Consider the following 20,318-nt stretch of genomic DNA (forward strand, 5'->3'; position numbering starts at 1 on the left):
TTTCTTGTTTAAACCAAAGATTTTGATCTTTATATTCACTCCTGTGTCCTTATTTCAAGTTGAATTTCACAGATGGCAGAGCCTCTGTCAGTGTTTCAGCGTGCTGTTTTGTTAGCCAGGACTGGGGATTCATTGAAACTGGAAACATTTTCCCCTTAGAGAGAAAATCTAATTCTTCATGGATTTGCATACCTCAGAGGTCTGGTTCCAGACCACTGCAATGAAACGAACATTTTGATAAATTTGGGGGAGTTTCCCAGCACATGTAGATGTTACATTTACACTCTACTATAATCCAAGTGCACAATAGCATTGTTTTGTTTTGTTTTTTTTTAAACAAATGTACATGCCTTAATTAATATTTCATTGCTAAAAAATGCTCACCATTATCTGACAACGAAGCGTTTCCACAAAGCTTCCATGTGGAAAACACAGTATCTGTGAAGCTCGGTAAACTGAAGTACTAATAAAGAAGTTATGTCTTGTATTCCCTGATGAGACTGACTGCCTCTTTGTCTCCTACTTTCTCAAAATAGATGGAATTAATAGCAACAAATATGACATGTACTTGAGAAGGAAGGGTAGGGACCAGGCAGGAGAATTACCGTTTATTGAGCACCAGCTCTGTTTTGAATACTAGGCTAAGTACTTTCCATACAGTGGATCATATAGCGCTTATAGAGGAGGTAGTCTCATCCCCACTTTACAAATGATGAAACTGAAGCTCAGAGGGTTGCCTACCTCGTCTAGAGCCACACAAAGCTGGGATTCAAACCTGGGGACGTCTAAATACACCCTCTCCCCCGCCTTCCCACTTCCAGAGTGTGTGTGTGAGTGGCCAGGGAGGGTTCACTGTCTCAGTGCATTATACAGTCACTTTGTTTTCCCCACTAGAGATGTAGTTAGCCGCTGTTTTGCTTAATAAAAAAAGAAAAATAGCTCTGAAGTCACTGTAAGATAAGCCACCGTCTTTCCTAGAGTCAGAATACATCAGCTGTCAGGTTCTGAAAGTGGCTCCTCTGTCTTCCAGCTATTGTAAACCGCGATGGCACCCGTTATACCAAGAAAGGCGAATACAGAACGAACCCCGAAGACATCAACCCCAGCATCGTGAGCCCCAGCAGCCCTCCTGATGATGAGATGAGCAGTGGCTCCCCCAGCGAGAGAAGCACGTCAGGAGGCTACAGCATCTTCCACACGCACCTCCCAACTGCGTACCCACCCCCAGACCAAGACAGCCCCTGGGTCTCCAGCAAACCAGAGAATACCTCGGATACCAGTAAGGAGAAAGAGTCCCTGTGCTTTCCGATAGCCATTCGCTCACAGGGATGTCTCTGGTCTATCTGAGGGACATGAACTTGTGTAGATAGCGTCTGTCTCTAGAAGGTGCTGACATGATTTGGGGAGGTGGCCTTCCGCAGTTGTCAGTGTGCTATATCGTTGACTGCTTCTGCTTATAAAAAAACTGTTTTTTCCATCTCTAAGAAGTACCGTACTGGAAATTCTTCAGAAGAACGTCCCTTGTTCTCTTGTCCCAGAGAAATGGTGACGGTTGAGACCTGATAACACAAGCTAGTTTCATTTTGGCGCATTCACTTCTTGTTCTTACCCATTTATGGATAAAATTGTTTCCATAAAGTCGGGATCATAAAATATGCATACCATTTCATCTGCTACTTTTTTTTCAGGTTCATTTTATACGTTTAGGTTTTAACTTGATTTGTATTCATATTGTTAATTGGGTAATAATTAGTCATACTCTCGACTCATGATTTGCTAAACAATTCCTTTGTTTTTGGCCTAAGGGAGTGTATCTGAAGGAGTTATCTGATCAAATTAAATCTACTTATGGGTTTTATATCCGTCTCTAGTGGGGAAGGCTCTTCATGCTTGCTTGGTTATGTGAGTAACTCATTCTGGGGACTGCTGGAGTGCAGCTATTTAAGCTCTGCATTCAGTTTCTTTGGGGTTTGGCCCCGGAGTTTCACTTTCATTGGAAAGCGTGTACATCTTCCTCTGGTCTTCTGCTCTGCTTCCTTCTTTGCTTTTTCCCGTACGGTTTGTTTTAAAACAGGTTTCCAGATGGGCTGTGTTCCTTCTGTGGAGGATTATTCAAATTCAAACAGGCCTTGTGCCTCTTGAGCTCCTTTCCTAGTATGGTGTGGATCTTCTCTTCTCCTGGCTGCGGCTCTCGGGGGGTGAAATTCTGGTCTCCAGAGAGTGTGGCAGAAATGTCCTGGTTTGCCAGTGCTCAAGACGGGGCCCTTTTCTATTCTTCAGAAGCCAGGGCGATTTGTCAGAGCACTGTGATTTAACGTAAGGTCACTTTCTTGATGGTGTTTTAAATTTCTGTTAGCAGATTGCCGAGGGAAGGGCACAGATAAAGCTGGGATCCGGTCATTCTCTAAAGATTCTTTGAAGCATTTCAACCAGCAGATATTTTCAAATTTCCCATGATTTCCTAGGTTATTGGATCTCTGGAGACTGCGTTGCAGTATTGTCTGTAATCCTATGAACAATCCTTCTTTTAAAGTTTATTTGTTTTAATTGGAGGATAATTACCTTACAATATTGTGATTTTTTTTTTTTTTTTGCCATACATCAACATGAATTGGCATAAGTATAACATATGTGCCTTCCATCCTGAACCCCCCTCTTACCTCCCTCCCCACCCTATCCCTCCAGGTTTGGACAACGCTTCTGGAGAGAAGCTTCTGCAAACCAAGCAGGTGGAGCTGCTAGTTACTTGCTCCTTCCTGAGTTCCCTGCCTTTCTAAAGTAACCACTTAGAAGGTGTTCAGGGAATGCAGTTTTAGCAAAAGCAACAATTAGTGGTCTTAGCAGGAAGCAGATCAAGGCAGTCTGAAAGTACCATTTCCCTCCAAAGAAGAAAATCGAGACAAAATGTATCTTGTGGGAACCAGATGAAACTAACATTAAGCTGCTGACAGCCTATAGAAAATAGTATTTCACATGTGCTTCAGGAAGGGCAATGAGGACGTTTTATAAACATTCATGGCAACATCCTTTAAGGACAGTAGCTTTTCTGCCTTAATCAGCAAACATATTTTTGAAGTCCTACAATGTATCAAGCGATTCTAATGCTTGGGACCCAGTGGTAAACACCATTAGAAGGTAATATTGAGGAAAAGGTAAGGATTAGTAACCTCATCTTTCATTCAAGCAGTATTTGAGGTCTTCTCTGAGCCAGACAATGCTCTTGTTACTGGGGACTCAGATGAATCTCCCTTCATGGAGCCTGTTTCCTATACAGAAATCCAGGGAATGATTTGGTTAAGTATGTTTACTTAACTAAAACACAGTTTAGCATTTGGGTTGAGACAAGAATTGTGCTTTTCTCTTTCCAAAACACTTAGCTAAGTTTAAGTAGTGTAGGAGGAGACTTATATGTCTAGCAGAGTAAGTCCAGAGCCAACCTGAGAGTCGCTAGAGTGTTGTAGGATCCAGTAGGGCAATGCTGAATAAATTAGCTCACACGAAGAAAGGCGTCAAAGAAAACAAGCAGCCTGCTCAAGCGGCAAACTCGAGAACATTAGCACTGACAAGTTCCTGAACAAACCATATTTTCCAAGCCGAGTGAGGAGAATCCCCAAGCCTCATAGCTATCGGACTGAGAGTTGGGACTTAGCGAGAGGGAGTGATAACAAAACCTCCCTAATGGATGCAGAAGGGCAGAGGTCAAGAGGAAGGCTGGCTGAACACCAAGAAGTGCATCTTTGGCTTGCGTGGTTGATTCCATCCTTAAGGGTCCTTGGTGGGTGGCAATAGGGAGAGCCAGTGAGAAAGACCATCTGGGAAGCGCTTGACTTCCAGCAAGCCTTTTATTATAAATGTTGTTTTTGGAAGTGCCTTTTTGCTATTGGTGATCTGGAATCATTTGGAATCCAGAAACTTAAACTAATTCAGGAAGCAGACTCTTGCCTTTAATCACTCTTATCTCCTTGTCTTCTGGGTGTAATTACATATACATGTATATTTATTATATGTATAATAACATATAATATAATAATATATTTATTATTATTTTTGGTCTAGCATGGTCTGCTTGTGTGGGGAAGAGTGAAAACTCTGCTGGCTAGGGGAGAGCTGTTCACAGTTTCTCCAACTCTCATACACCTCCTTTTCGGAAGACAGAAATAATGCCTATTTCTGTCCTGCTCTTGTATGTTTACTTCCTGTTGGTTTCTACCGGATGTACTAGAGGGAGAGGGTGGCCAGAGTTCTGTACCTTTAATCAAGTTTCTGAGGTAAGAATGGGTTGTCTGCAGGTTTTCAGGAGGATGCCCAGGTTTAGCTGGGGCATCCGGCATTAAAATTGGCTCCTATCTCTCTAGTCCCTTTTATGCATATGTTTCCTTGTAGCACAGAACATACTATGTAAGGAGTTGACATTTAATGTGTATAGAGTTAAAGCTTTTAATCTAGAGTTCATGGGCTTCCAGTAGGCTCAATGATAAGCTGTAAGGTATTCAAGAGCCACCAGAAAAAAAATACACAAAACTTTGAAAACATGTATGTATAGGCTCCCTTTTTTGAGGAGAGCAGCTGTAACTTATATTAGATTTTCAAAGAAGCATGTGACTCAAAATGATTTTTAAAAATCTCAACTGGCTTGGAGGTTTATCCTGATGATTTTTGCCATTCTTCAGGGAAACAGTCTGGACTCAAGTCCAACTTGAGAATCAAGTGGGAGATTTCAAAATTGCAAAATGACAATTTTTGCAATTGCCTTCCTCTAATTTGAATAGAATCCAGAATTTCTCTAACTTGGGAAGTTTTTGTTTCCTTTCTGAAAATGCATTCTGTATGAGAATTAAAAGTGACAGAAAGTGATAAATGGATTCTTGAGAAATCTTTATCTGATTTCAACACTTGGAAACACACCCTTTGCAGAGTTCCTGCTCAAGTATAAAGCTTGACTTGAGATTAATGAATGTGGGAGGAACTTGGAAATGCTAGTTGTCATTACAAGCTTCCTCAGGTAAAATGACAAAAAGATCCAAAAGTTACAAGCAAGCACCTCTAAAGATACTCCAAAAATAAATGAATGAAAGCAACTTTATGAAATTCTGTGTAGAAGGCTTCCAGTTCATGGCTGGGTCACCTAATCAAGTAGATGTAAAATCTCTTTTCCATCACAGGTTATTAAGTTGCTACTTGATTTTGTTCTCAGCCTGTATTCAGGGGGCTTCGTTTGAAGAATGAGTAACACTATACGGATAAGCATACTGAATTTGCATTTCTGATGTTGTCCTAAGATTCTAAGAGATCTGGGGGAGCCTGGAAAGATAAAATCAGGCCTCAATCTTCTCTAATCTTCATTCTATAAAATATGCACACATTTTATAGAGAGAGGACTGGGAGTAAAGTTTTTCTGAAAAGACCTCACTAAATGATGTTTTCATAATTGATCTGGTTTCTTCAACTTTGTACTCAAACCGCCATGCAGCAGCTCAGGAGCAGTATAATTGGATATGGTCTTGGTTTGGTAATTCACAGCCTAAGACTCGGGATCAAACAGCAGCAGTGACAGGGAAACTGTTACGTCTCTTGCATCTCTATTGTCTTGAATGCCAAGCCTTTCAGTATTCAGGGAAAGGACCTCTTTATTATGTCAGAATTTCCTACTGATGCTCTGTCACCATCCTTAGGGAGAACAGAATCTGGCACCACTTTGTTTAATAGTGAGGCCAGTAGACCTGGGACATGACTGGATTCTGCTCAATGTCCTACTTGTTTTCCTTCTGGCAACATGCACCTAGAATCAGAATTATTTTTCCTTCAGATCTTTGATTAAGAGATTCAATCAGAACACGTCCTCTTAAAAGAAGTCTATTAGAAAATGCATACTCCTGGTTTCCGCTGATCTGATTAACACAGAGAATAATAATCACAGAGGAAAATACTGATTTACAGATGGAAAGTGTAGGCCCCAGACAATTGTTTGGACATCTGCTATCTCAACTGTAAAGTGTAGGAAGTGACCTGTGCTTGATCTCAAAATCTAGGTTTCTAACAAGCTCCCTGGATGTTTGACTATTCATTCTAAGTAACTAGTAGTCAAAGTGTTTTGACTTAAGAGTTTTTGTGGGAAAAGATTCCAAGTCTGTAACAATGGGATATTGTTAGCATATCTTCATTTACTAACTTTTGTTGTTGGTGGATATGACCATATTTCAAAATAATTAGAACTTTTTTAATTCAGAAGAAGAGTTATAAAAAAGATCCTTTACATTTGCTTAGTTTATGAGACTAAAATAAACTGTATTTTTTACTTTGACAATATTCCTATAAGGAAAATAGTACTGATATTATGTTATGATTACATATGATAGTGATTAAGATAACATTGGAGGGGTGGTGAAGAGATTGAATGCAGAATTTTTAAAATGGTATTTTTAAAATGTTTACAAGGTTTATCTTCATCAGACAAATGTTGTGAAGGAAAAGGTCTTGTACTTCTCCTTGGGCTTTCCTGATAGCGAGAAAAAAGAAATCTAATTCGGCTTACTGTTGTATTTGGGGATTTAATGATGGTTTCAGCCTCTCTGCTTGAGCTTTTCTCAGCTTTTGTGTCTACTATTTTCTGGCACTAGTGGTCAAGAATTTGCCTGCCATTGCTGGAGACACAAGAGATGTGGGTTCGATCTCTGGGTTGGGAAGATCCCCTGGGGAAGGAAATGTCAACCCAGTCCAGTATTCTCACCTGGGAAATCCCATGGAGAGGAGCTTGGTGTGCTACAGTCCATAGGGTTGCAAAGAGTTGGACACTACTGAAGTGACTTAGCACATGGCACTATTTTCTACTATTCTTCTGACACACATCATGGCTACAGAAATGGCAGTCTTTGGAAGTTTCCAATCAAGACTCTGGCTTCTAGTCTTGTTAGTAAGATCATTGGGTCACTTCAGTTTGTCTTTCTTGATTGCGTATTCTATTTTCAAAAACTGAGTCTCAAAATGTTCTGTTCTGCTTTGCAAAATCTAGCATTGATGTACAAGTAACCATGGGCAACGCTGTTTGGGAATTTGGACTCTAACTGGAGAAACGTAGAATGGCATCTCTTTCCAGCTTTCACCTCAGCTGCCCCTCTGCCACGTGTCTGATATTGTTGGGGCTATGTCTCTGAGGCTGCGGGCAGATGTATCACACCCTAGATTCTTGGAGGATGATACTGGTTGACCAAGATAGAGGGTAGAAGGTGAAGGGCTGGAACTCTGAAGAGCTGGATTTTAGAAGCACAGACTGTCACATGTGGTGGCTGTTCAGTCACCCAGCTGTGTCTGACTCTGTGAGTCCATGGACTGTAGCACACCAGGCCTCCCTGTCCCGCACCATCTCCCAGAGTTTGCCCAAGTTCATGTCCATTGCACTGGTGCTGCCATCCAGCCATCTCATCCTCTGACACCCTCTTCTTCTGCCTTCAGTCTTTCCAAGCATCAGCCTCATATGTGAAGAGGATCAATGTCTTGTTCAGTCAACATTTCTAATCATCTAATCTCATACACAGTTTCTCTGCAAAATGATCTTTCTGATGGTGAGGGATACAATACTTTCTGTAAAAGCTCATTGGTGGATAGTTCTGATTATCACCTTTTTATTTTTATTTGTGTATTTATCTGTTTAGCTGCACGGAGTCGTCCTTTTTTTGCACAGGCTTTCCCTAGTTGGGGCAAGCGGGGGCTACTTTTGGTTGCAGAGTGCGGGCTTCTTATCAGTTTTCTGGTTGTATGCTAAAATAATGCTGGGAACTGCAGCGTAGCTCTCATTTGTGTTCAGAGTTACAGAAATCAAATGCTAGAGAAGATCAAACCTAATAGCTGGATGAATAGCAAATTGTGAATACAACTGAGGGGTTTTTAGAAACGATTGACATGTGTTTAGATTCCAAAGTATTACTGAAGGTGGCTTAACACAACAAATGGGCACGTGTGAAACTTTTTTATTCTGTTCTTGACAGCCTAGCTTTCATGGCATATGCTTGATAATAAATGCATCTGAAAGCATGGGGGAGTTTATCAGCCTTTTTCTCTTTTACTTCTTTGGTGAGGTTATGTCTATATTTATTCTTTTAACTTCGTTGAAAAGAGTATTCCACTGTAAAGATCATACCCAATTGTCTTTAGATCTATACATTAGCTTGAGACCAGAATATAACGATTTGGAGTATAGAAGTCAAATCTCTCACTTCTCTCTTATAATCTTGGGAATTTGATATACGTTCTGTGCCTGTTTTTCTCCCTCTGTGAAATGGATCACTTGGCATTCAGCTCAGATACTAAAGCAAGTCACCGCAACAGGTACGGATTCAAGTATCATCTCAGCAGGCTGGGAGCCAACTGAAGAAAATGAAGATGAAAGAGACAGACACCCCAGTTATTCTGGATCAGGCATTGATGATGATGAAGATTTTATCTCCAGCACCAGTAAGAATAATCAATTCCTATAGAACCATCTGTGCCAGGCTTATCGATTAATCTGAGTGATGCCCGATAGTATCTTTCTTGGGAAATAGTTAATATGAGAAATGAGCATAAGCCTGTGACCACAGGTTAGTTAGTTATGCCTTGATGAGATTATGAAGGAAGGAACTGATTTTTTTTTAATGGAAGCCAAAATCTGTTATAAAATTCTTAATTCCTCATGGAAATCCTTCCTGTTTTGTTTATTTATGTGTAAAAGCTAAGCTATAACGTAACAGTGCCAATTGTTAAAGACATATAGTGAAGCCATTGCATCATAGCATCCAAGTTAGTGACAGTTATAGAACTTTTTTGAGAATAGAGATGGAAATTGAGCTGAAAGTTCCTTTAAAAAATCAAAAATTGGTCTAATACTCTGCCAGATAACTGAGTTTCCTATACTTACCTGTTCATGAGCTAAGATACTGCTGAATGAGATGAGATTGCTGAAACTGACTCCATTACAGCTCTGCCTTTTTTTTTTTTTTAAAGAGAAGATGTGCCTTTGGGGTGCTAAATGAGCTTTCTCAGGTCACCGAAGTCCAGTCTGTCCTATTTGAACCTGAGAGCTTCATCCCCAAAAGTATAGCATCCCAAGAGGAAGTGGTCCAAAAGAATAGCTTAGACCTGAAGGCATTTGAGTATATGACATCAACAAATACTTGAGGTGAACTATATGCTTTATATCGAAGCTGTATTCCTTAGCTGGACACCCCTGCAGAGCTTAGACACTAACAAGGGAGCTCTCTTTAGTAACTTCAGAAAGAATACCAAATACCCTCAAAACACTGGAGCTTTACTATTGTACTGTCTATTGGGTTCAGGATATAGCCATATCTTCTAGGTTGGGCATCAGGAAAGATGTGGTCTTGATACTTGAGAAACTAAACCCTCTTAAATGGCAAGCCAAACAGATCAACCTGAAAATAAATTATACGCTCAGGCTCCAGCGGGGAGCCTCCCTTGATATTGTTTCATGTCTGTGGCATATTTTTCCATTTCAGCTCACTTTCCTTCTTGGCACCTATGCACTTAATTGAGCTGGATGCCCACTTCCTTCTATTGGGGTGTGATAACTGCCAGTTTTTCATACTAATTGAGAACGTAGTTCATGATTTTACCTGATTTTATTAACTTGTGAAATAGAATCCAGTAGTATTATCATTCTGAAGAGTTTTGTATTATTTGGGTATCAAAATAAAGTTTGAAAGAATTAGGATGGATTTGCAAATAACCTTTCCAAAAGACGTTGATTCTGATTTTGTCATGATTCTTCCGTCATGTGCATCTCTTCTTCCAGCCCTGTCATGCTTGGGGGTGACAATATCAGGGCAGTGGTGGATGTCTGCTTCTTTTTATTTTAGGGGAGCTGCTGCAATGGTGGTTGGTTGCCTATGGTTTTTCTTACTGAATGTACGCATCTTGGTTTTCTTTTCATTGGCTATGAATGGCTTGCTCATGAAATGCTCTGTTTTTGATGAGAATTTCTGAGGTGTTTGATGAATATTCAGAAATACATAGCTCATCACATGGCTGTTCTAGGTAGATATTCTTCCTTTGAATCATCTATAGGAAAGCTCTGGCTGCTCAGGGTGTTTCTTTCCCAATAATGCTACTAACGAAGTAAAGTGGTCATCATGGCATAACTTTCAAGCATCTACTCTTCAGCTCGAGCGTCTACCTGTAAGCACACCTTTCAGTGTTAGAGATCGCTTGGGTTTTCAAGTGCAGAGGGTTGTTACAGACTGCATGGACGCGCAAAGCATTGACGTCTTTGGTTCTCCTCGGTGGAGGGCTGGTGTTTTCAAAGCTGTCCTTCCTGCTGCATGCAGCTTCTTTGGCTGCTTTCTCCAGAAGATCTCATGTTCTGACCTCCACGTGTTCTCTGACAGAATGCGAAGGACACTGAGATACTTAACAGTATGGCTGAGTCAAGCTGAAGTCACTCTCCACTGTCCCTTCATTTCTACTCAACCATCTATACAGCCTGGTATAGATGAACGACTCTGTAGACTACGGAAGGGAGAAATGTACAAAACAAATGGTGAAGGCTCAAGAAATAACGTTCTCCTAATTACTTGAATCATCATTGTCACAGTTTCAACCACACCACGGGTTTTTACCCACCCACAACAGAACCCGAATTGGATCCAAAGGAACCCAGACCATTCGAATCCAGAAGCATCACCTCAGACAACCACAAGGATGACTGGTAATGGGTTACACATACTTAAAGATTTTTTTTTCCCCCCTCAAAGTCTTTGGTGCTGCAAATGTCAATCATCAGGACATAGTGGGGAAATTTAGTTAATATCTCATCACAAATTCTTGGTGAACTTTCATGAGGATACTCCGTTCAGCTTGAGTCATTTGTCAATGATATCATCTGGGCATAAGATATTTTACGTTGCTTCATTATAAAACTGAACATGTTAAAATGGTTTGCGGTGCTGCCCTTGACAAAATGGTCATAGTGGTATAACAGGTAATCATTAAGAAATTCTATGCATTTTGATTTTCTCTTGGGAGAGATTAGCAATATCATGCAAAAGTTTTAAGAGTTGATGCTCAGAGGTACTACTTAGGCATTGAACCATTAGATGGCATGTACTTTAATTAAAAGAAAAAAAATGGAACCATCAAAAACCGGTTGATAAAAAGTCACAATGTATATAACCATCATCACGACAGATGTGGACAGAAGTAGCACCAGTGCTTATGGAGAACGCTGGACCCAGGAACCGCACTCTTCTCTCAGTCACCATGGGTATCAGGATGAAGAGGAGACCCCGCATCCTACAAGCACAAGTAAGAAGGATGGCAATCAGCAGTTCTGGTTTAGCTGAGTAGTGAAGTCACTCCAGAGAGTAGGGGAAAGACATTGGCTACATCTTCGATCTCCACACAGTAATTTCTTTTATCCCCAGAGCATAAAAAGCTGCCAAATCTGCACACGGTCTCTTAGAAATTGGAATTAAAAATACTAACTTGTCAAGTTGCCCCCAAAGGCCAAAATGTTTAAAAATATCTAAAATACGGTTTTTTGTGTTAAAGATTCCCAGAGGCTCCATTTGGGTAGTTTATGTGTTTTTACGGAAATGTCTGAAGGAGAGCGTGTTCTTTTGGTGCTTAGCAGTGGCATGTGGAAAGAAAGTGTGACAAGAGCAAGGATCTTTGGAACTCTTTGTTTTCTGTAAAGATCTTTGAGAAATCCAGCTTCTTTTTCACATTCTGTTTCTCACCCCAGTGTAGAAACACCTCCCTTGTGCTCTTGGGAGGAAAGACAGTCACTTAGATGGACTATATTTGAATTCCTTGACTGTTCTTTTTCTGTTTTTAAGCTCAGGGTAATTTGGGGGAAGGCTTTGATGCTGTTATTTTTACTTGTATGCAAACATCTCAGGTTTCCTAAAGCAATTTCAAGTCTTTCTACTGGCCTATGAGGATAGGACAAAAAAGAAGTAAGTATATTCTCTTCTTTTTTTGTCTCTCTCTCAGAGATGCCTATATTTGGTATAAAAGAAGCTTTAATTTAGGATAACAGCTTGTAGCATTATAGAAATTATGGTTCAACCATGGTTCTTATAGCCTTAAACACTCCAAAAGCAAAAAATGTAAGGAACAATCACTAAAAGCCAAAGGAGTTTGGGAATCCATGGTCTGAAGATGTCTTCAGACAACAAAAGAAACTTTCAGACATCAGCTCGACTGAACAGATTAGGACTGAACATCCTGAGCACTGTGACCTTTCCTGGTGGCTTAGACAGTAAAGAATCTACCCACAATGTGGGAGACCTGGGTTTGATTCCTGTGTTGGAAAGATTCCCTGAAGACGAAATGGCAACCCACTCCAGTACTCCGATATTCTTGCCTGGAGAACCCACATGGACAGAGGAGCCTGGCAGGCTTCGGTCCATGGGGTCGCAAAGAATTAGAAGCTACTAGGCACAGCACAGAGCATTGTGCTGAATACACCCAACAGGCCTGCATCTCATTACTGACCACAATAGATTTGATATTCACATGAGGATTATGGGCTGAGTTAACAAGGAGTCTAATGAAATAAGAAACAGAAATAAGAGAAATAAAACAGAAATTTCTTCAGAATGGGATTCTGTACCAGTCCCTTTGGGTCCTAATAGTTTATTTTAGAAGTTGTTAAGACAGTTTGTACCTAAAAGTTTATATTATTTAAGTTTGTACTAGTTAAGAGGCTGGGAATTAATGAGCCCATTGTCAAAAAGTAGTGGGGGAGGGGCATGATTACTGGAGGGTAGCTGAAAAACAGGACAGAACAAAACCTAACAGAAAGTGGAAGCTGCTTCAGCGATTCTTTTATGGGGACTTGCGAAACATCAAGTGATTCTGGCTGGCGATTTCTAGGCTTTATCAAAAAAACATTACAGCTTTTAGAAGAGAGTCAATCTTTGTATTTGCAATGGAAATCCTATAGTCTGCTAACCCATATATTGAAGACAACAGAGGGTTACTGGCTATTTAAAGGATCATTCTGTTTATGAAGATAGTGGTAGCAAGAGTATAGAATAGTGTGTGCATTTCTTTTCTTTTCTTTTTGACTTTAAGCAGTTTATATTTGGGTTAAATTTTCTTTTTTTGTTGTTGGGTTTTTTTTTTTTTTTTTTTGGTAATTACATCCAGTGTTGTTTCTATCTTCATTATTTGTCAGGAGGTAGTGATTTAATCAGGGGGAGGTAGAACTTATGATTTTTATTTTATTTTTCCCCTCCCTCTGGATAACCTGTTAACTTCAGGAATGTTTTGGCCAATGCAAGGGTAAAATGAGGGCAGTAAGTTTTATTTTTTTAAACATCTTTGCTGTTGTCAAGTCACACACATTATTTTCTAAAATAGTGAAATAAACTAGTTTTACAAGTTGCAAACTGTACTTTAGCCTGGCAAGTCTATACAGTCTGTTTTTCCTTTTTTTACTGAGGTATAGTTGATGCGCAGTATTTAACAGTCTCATTTTCTTGATGAACAGAACTTCAGTGTTAGTCACAATGGATGAAAATGTCAATGACTTTCTGATTCTTCCCAAAGGCACCCTGGTACAATTTTATTTCATTCATTTTGTCCTTCTTCAAACTAGACAATTACAACATTGAGTGCTTGAAGTTTTAAGCCTGTCACACACTCTTACAATGCCAAACACTGGTTAGAAAGGTTTTAGATAATGTCAAACATTGGCTAGAAGAGTTTTCTTCCACTGAATTAAATTTGTTAAAACGTGATTTTGACAGTTTTAGATGCTCCATAGACATAACCTTGTAATATGTCAGTGGAATAGCATCTCAGTCATTCCCAGCATCTTTCATGCTGGGCAAATTCACTGCTGGTACATTTCCGGTGTGTGAGATGTTGAGTCACGTGACCACTATTTGAGAAGTCTTCCTACTAGGCTGATCTCATCATAGATTGTTATATAATATACTCCTCCCCCTCAAATCACTGAAGACCAGAGGTTAATTTTTTGAATGAACAGTTCTTTCAGGCAGGGTATGTGAGGCCATAAACTCTAGTAAAATAAGAATAGTACTAGGAATTCATAGACTGTGATCTAGTTATAACTTTGTGCTGATTTGGCTATGTGATTTTGAGCAAATCACAACTTCTTTGGGCCCGTTTTCTCACCTGAAAGACTAAAGGATTTAGACTAAAGTCTAAAGACTAAAGGCCATCTGATTTCTAATATCCCTTTCAGAGTGACCAGTGGTCTCTCTCTTTCTTGCTGTCCCTTTCTGCCTCCTGTCCCACCTGTATATGTGTTTAAGGTAGGAAGCTATGTGTTGGTAAGGAAAGTAATTGAACAATAACAGCTCACCATTGACATTCTTCTCACAGCCCAGGCACCCACTACTAGTACAGCAGAAGAAACAGCTACCCAGAAAGAGCAGTGGTTTGAGAATGGAAGGCCTGGGGAATATCCCCAAACACCAAAAGAAGACTCTCATTCAACAGCAGGGACAACTGGTAATGCATGGTTTCACAGGCAGACTTGGGTGAAAATTTCCTCGGGTGTTAAATGCTGGGCTTTGAGGACAGTGAACAAGAATTGGAAAGAATTGTCGCAAGATGTTACAGTCCCTTAATCAATGACCATGCAGCCAACACAGAGCCAGCCCTTAAGTGCTCATAATAAATCCCCTGAGCAGAAATGGATATAGGCACAGAAGGGAGACACGGAATATGTGCTTGCATGCGTCACTTTCGGATCTAATGTTGGCATCCCCTGGGGAGACTGTCGAAGAGACTCTGATTGTATAAAATACTACCTTTTCTTTTGTAAAGGAATCTTCTCCATGATGTGGGCCCAGTCTTTACAACACAGTTCTATAAAATACTGGGCTTGTTAGAAGGCTTTTGGTCAGAAAAACCTCAGTAGTTGAAGAAATGGAGCCAGACATTTTGAGACAAACACATGTCTGGTGTCATTTGGCCTTTTGTCATGTTTATTTGGAGATTTCTCCTCGAATAGACAACAGTTTCTTCTTAAATTAAAAAAAAAAATGCCTCTATACTTGAACTGTGGGATTGGGGAGATTGGAGTCAAAGCTTGTCATCTCTTGTCATTTCTAAGCATTGCCTGATAAGTTCACTCTGCCAGCTCCTATGCATGTGTGACAGAAGCCTTGAAATGCATCCTATCTTGTAAAACAATGTGAATTCTGTATCCTTACTTGATAGCAGTGGGAAGTATTTCTGTGTTTTCATTTACAATATAGGATATAACGCATGATTTTCTTCCGGTGTGTGGCAGCTTCTGAATTCATAGCTGTCAGAGTGATGGATTCAGTGACTGGCTACATGATGCGGTTGCTGTCAAGGGGCCACTATTGTCATCTTTTCTACCTCTGCGTCTTCATTGGCTCAGAATGAAGCCAAAGCACGTGCTGCATTCTTATGTCACTTGTGCCCTAAATCTCACTGTTGGGTGGTACTGCTTCTGATGGAGTCCATTCATGCTTTTGAGATGAATGGCATTGACTTTCCTGTCTGTCTAGGGGGTGGGGAAGCTGTTACCTGACTCCTTCCCTGCATCACGACTGGCCTCACGTGCATTTCGCCGGGATGCGGTTGTCTAGGATGATCGCGTGTGTTTGGACACCTGCACTTCCTCCTTCCAGGGATGGTGGCAGCGTGGTGTGGGTGAAGAGCTATTTCTCCTCCGTCTTTACTATAACTTCTCATCCTCCCGCTAGAGAAGTTACTAGTGCTTTTGCATCCTCCAGTTCACATGCTGACTGCTAGGGAAAATGAGCATGAGTGAAACTGCCCCTGCCGAAACATTGTGCATTTATGCAACTTCCCGGCCCTCTAGACCGGAAGACCCTTTCACTGTCTTGAGTAGAGAATGTAGTCTTTTAAAAAAAAAATTAGTGTATCCCTATCCAGATGCCAACTAATACTTTGATAACTGCTTAAACTGCATAGTCACAGCAGCCTCAACGCATGTCAGCCATCCCCGTCAAAGAGTGACAACGCAGAGCCAAGAGGACAGTTCCTCGACTTACTTCTTCGACCCAGTCTCGCATCCAATGGGGCGAGGTCATCGAACAAAAGGAAGGATGGGTAATAATCTCTGAGCTCTTTTATATATTATGTTCTAGAAAGCCACCAAATGGCTGTTTTCCTAGAAGTATCCCTTTGGCTTTAGACCAGTCTGCTTTCCTGAAGAACTCTGTTTCTTCCAAAATTAGTTTTCTTAGTAAGACTGATATGCATATACATCTGAATCTGAAGTCCTGGGCAAGAGTGGAGAATTTGGCAGGCGAGTAAAGGAGGATTAGTCCTGAAATGATGGGAATGGAAGTCATTTTCTCTGAAGAGGAGCAGTCTCAAGATTTCTTTTCCATATACTTCCAAGTGCAGGGTTTTAAAAAGAATGAAGTGATAGATCCAGTGACTATTTCCATTATAGACCCACGATAAAGCTTGTCTTTGGTACAGAAATGTTAGAGGTCAAAGATTCCAAACAAATAACTGAAAGACTCTGGAAAATTGTGTGAATTACTCTTGGAAACTTAGAAATAAAATACACTACTTGGTGACTTAGGATTTGCACCACCCTTGGCCCTCCGTAAATGTTTGTGAATTTAAAGCATGGACAGCTTTTATACAGGATGGAATCATTGTTTTCTTAATTAGCATTCTTATTTACCTGTTGGAGAAGGAAATGGCAACCCACTCCAGTATTCTTGCCTGGAAAATCGCTTGGGCGGAGGAACCTGGTGGGCTACAGTCCATGCGGGTCATGGTGAGTCAGATACGACTTAGTGAGTAAACAGCAATTTACCTATATGCAATTCAAAAACAGAATTAAACAAGAGAGTGAGAAAAAGACTAGCTGGAGCTCTGCAACAGTGGAAGATTATTATTGTATTTGACCAAATTTTAAATTTAAAAGAAATGTTTCCTTTAGCAGAACCAGATGACAACTTTCCTGAGAGAATCTGTAAGAATTGGTAGCAAGTGGTGCCCCTCTTTTCCCAGTGTTTACCAAGGAGAAGGATCCATGTCCTTTACTAAATCCATGAATAGAATTGTGCAATTTTATTAATTTTTAAAAATTTAACAAGATGTCTCGATCACAGACATGTAACATTCCACAAAGGGAGATCAACCAAGAGAACAAATTGGTGATAGGAATTTTCAGTCATAGTTTCAAATATATTTTCTGGATCCAAATTCCTAAGGGTATGCACTGCACAGGACTTATTGAAGTGAGTTCTCAGAATGCAATATAATGTCTCTCAGTATTGAGGTAAGCAAAGTTATCTCCAAAATGAATCCAGTAGTTTCTGTGGTCTCATTTCTCCAGAACATCGTAACTATGTTGTACCCAAATATTAGTGGTCATATATCCCTTAAAGTATAACTATATTAAATATCTGCAAATGTAATTGTGCTTTATGTTCAGTGCATTATGGGACGCACAATGTGCAGTTAATTCGTGGTCCGTGTTCTTAAGGTAGAGCTTCCCAGGTGGCGCTAGTGGTAAAGAACCCACCTGCCAGTGTGAGAGATATAAGAGACGTGAGTTTGATTCCTGGGTCAGAAAGATCCTCTGGAGGAGGAAATGGCAACCCACTTTGTATAAGCCTGGAGAATCCCATGGACAGAAGAGTCTGGTAGGCTACAGTCCATAGGTTTGCAAAGAATTAGACATGACTGAAGCGACTTCGCAGTCACATGCATGCTCTTAAGGAACTTAAAAGTTAGCTAGGAAAACAGCTTCAAAATAGATCTAATAGTATGAGAGGGTAAGTAATAGATGTCAAATGAACATTGCTAGCAATAAACACAAAAGAAATTCTGAGGATCCCTTAGACAACCTCAGAGAAAGGTAGATTGGATCTGGTTTTTGAAAAATGGAAAAAAAAATATCTAGTTAGTCAGAGACAGGAAGTAGGGGACTTTTTTTTTTTAATTGTTTTTAAGGAAAGAAACACATATAAGGAGAGGTTTAAAAGAAAGAAAGCCAAGAAACGAATTTGGCAGAGTCAGTGGATCCACATATCACAAAGAAAGATGAGTGTGAATGGTGAGGTTGGGGCCATTATGTTGTGCGGCTGAAGTGCCGCGTGTAGACCCAAACACGAATTTTACACACATGCTGGCTGGGGGCTCTGATGATACCCATTGCGGAAAACCAAGCCAGTGAAAGCTTCGGAATCAATATTGTCTTCATATTGATGAACAGAAAAGGTTTTCATCAAATTGATGATATCAAGAACGTTATAATTGGCTTCAACCATAGAATGGCGTCACACCTCTTAAAGGATTCTACTTATAAAAGGAAAGAGGAACAAGAGTGTCTAGAACCATCAGCAGGCTGGACATTTTCTGGGGGGCTATCCATTTGGGGTTTTGATTTGGATTAGCCAGACTTTGCTCTTTTTTAGCGATTACTACTACTACTATTATTTTAAAATAATAGAGTCAGCTGCATTTTGTTCTATGAAGACCCTGATGTGCAGTGTAAAGGCTACAGTGTAGATGTGGGTCCCTAATATTCCAGTGTTCCCCTCTGGAGTCATTTGGAACAGATTAAATCTCCCCAGAGGCAGCAGAGTGGGTGGACTTTGAATCCAAGAATCGGCAATAGTGATGGTGTTTATGGCTGTGTGGCCTCTGTTTCACTCGGGACTTGTTATTTCAGCAGAATTGATTTGTGATAGTTATTAGAAACAGCTTCTATAAGTATTTCAGTGAAATTTCTATGTAGTTCAACATTATACACGTTACATTCCAAAGACATCTCCTGTGTATGTGTATGGAGGATTCATTGATATCTGATGCTTCTTATTCTTTGCCCTAGAAATCCCCGTGGCTTCCATCTAGATAGTATGGGATGATGATTTTATTTGTACTTTCAGTTCATGGAACAAAAGAGGAGAAAATGAGGGAAGAGGACTGTGACAACATTTTTTTTTTTTGCCAAGTCAAGAGGATGTAACAAAATGGTGCCTGAACCAGTGCAGTTTGTCTTTTATCCACATGTCAGATCACTGGCTTACCCCGTGTCTCAGCAGTACACAATGCACCTGCCAATTCAGTAGACACAAGAGAGGCAGGTTCGATCCCTGAGTCGGGAAGATCCCCTGGAGGAGGGCATGGCAACCCACTCCAGTATTCTTGCCTGGAGAATTCCATGGACTGAGGAGCCTGGTAGGCTGCAGTCCATGGGGTCTCACAAGACTGAAGCAACGGAGCATGTACTCACGCATAGATCATTTGTATAGAACAGGACAAGTCACACGTGGGTTATATTTCTGTCTCTCTGCAAGGCTTAGGAGGCCCATCATGTACTCATTTAGCATCTTTCCAGACTCAGCAAAAAACAACAAAGATTGTAGCTTTCATACAACTCAGCCTTTAAATGAAAGCCAATTACTTCTTGAGAGGCCCTTTTGGAGAACTGATCATTTATTTCAGTTCTGGAGACGTGAATTAGTATGTGCTTTCTTTCCTCTCATGCAGGTTTGAATATAAGTATTATTTATCTCTAGACCAGAAATGACCTTCAGATAGCAGTTAGAAAATCAAGCAATAACACTGATTTAATTCCTTCAGATACAGACACCAGCCCTAGTACAACGCTTCAGCCTCCTGCAGATCCAAACACGAGTTCGGTGGGAGACTTGGACAGGACAGGACCTCTCTCAATGACAACTCGTAAGGATAAAGATACTCAGCCTCTTGACCTGTATTCTTGCTTCAGCTCTTGCTCCCCTTGGCCCTGATGCAGGGCTTGGTGGTGGTATAGCTCATTCAGTGCTGAGTGGTTCAGCTCAACTCAGAATATCAGATTTGTCCTCCTTGTCTTTATTTTCTGGGTGGTTCTTTAAATCTGATTATACCTTCATTTGTGGTGGTTTCCTCTTTAACTTTTTATTAAAAAAGAAAAGGATGTGGGACTCCATTCCACTTGATTTTCCTGCTTTGAGTAGTTAAGTTAGTGAAATTCAAGGCCACAGCTAAGGTAGTAGTATCTCTCTGTTTTAACTGACTAGTTCCTTGTGAGTCCCATCTTTCAATCAAGGCGGAAGAGGGGTAGCATTTTTCAGTGGTTGTAAAAAGATGTTTTGGGGCTAGATAATCACAGAAAGTAGGGGGATCACATTAGCCCATAGAGGAGGATCAAGACAATTTTTTGACAATTGACATTGGTGGCAGGGCCCTGGGAATAAAAGAAGAACATTTGCTCATATCTCTTCCTATCACTAAACATCTGGCAGAAACAATGCTAAACTTCTAGCGGCCTTAACATCCACCACATAGGTGCAGAGCTATCCCAGAGATCTACATAAAGT

At 40.4% G+C, this 20,318-nt stretch overlaps 1 protein-coding gene across 27 annotated transcripts in view; it reads left to right on the forward strand.

The window, feature by feature from the left end:
• CD44 (CD44 molecule (Indian blood group)) overlaps window positions 1–20,318 on the forward strand; it is an 89,412-nt gene that overhangs the window by 47,673 nt on the left and 21,421 nt on the right. For 3 of the 27 annotated variants that reach the window (XM_027979619.3, XM_027979621.3, XM_042233348.2), the window contains exons 5-11: window positions 1,031–1,279; window positions 8,293–8,448; window positions 10,583–10,696; window positions 11,176–11,292; window positions 14,347–14,475; window positions 15,937–16,074; window positions 19,579–19,680. In XM_027979619.3, coding sequence (XP_027835420.2) covers window positions 1,031–1,279; window positions 8,293–8,448; window positions 10,583–10,696; window positions 11,176–11,292; window positions 14,347–14,475; window positions 15,937–16,074; window positions 19,579–19,680 — 1,005 coding nt within the window. The remainder of the gene's footprint in view (window positions 1–1,030; window positions 1,280–8,292; window positions 8,449–10,582; window positions 10,697–11,175; window positions 11,293–14,346; window positions 14,476–15,936; window positions 16,075–19,578; window positions 19,681–20,318) is intronic. The other 24 variants (XM_027979625.3, XM_042233353.2, XM_042233355.2 and 21 more) reach the window with 16 other exon arrangements.

The sequence above is a fragment of the Ovis aries genome, chromosome 15 (genome assembly GCF_016772045.2).
Source record: "Ovis aries strain OAR_USU_Benz2616 breed Rambouillet chromosome 15, ARS-UI_Ramb_v3.0, whole genome shotgun sequence".
Taxonomy (NCBI): domain Eukaryota; kingdom Metazoa; phylum Chordata; class Mammalia; order Artiodactyla; family Bovidae; genus Ovis; species Ovis aries.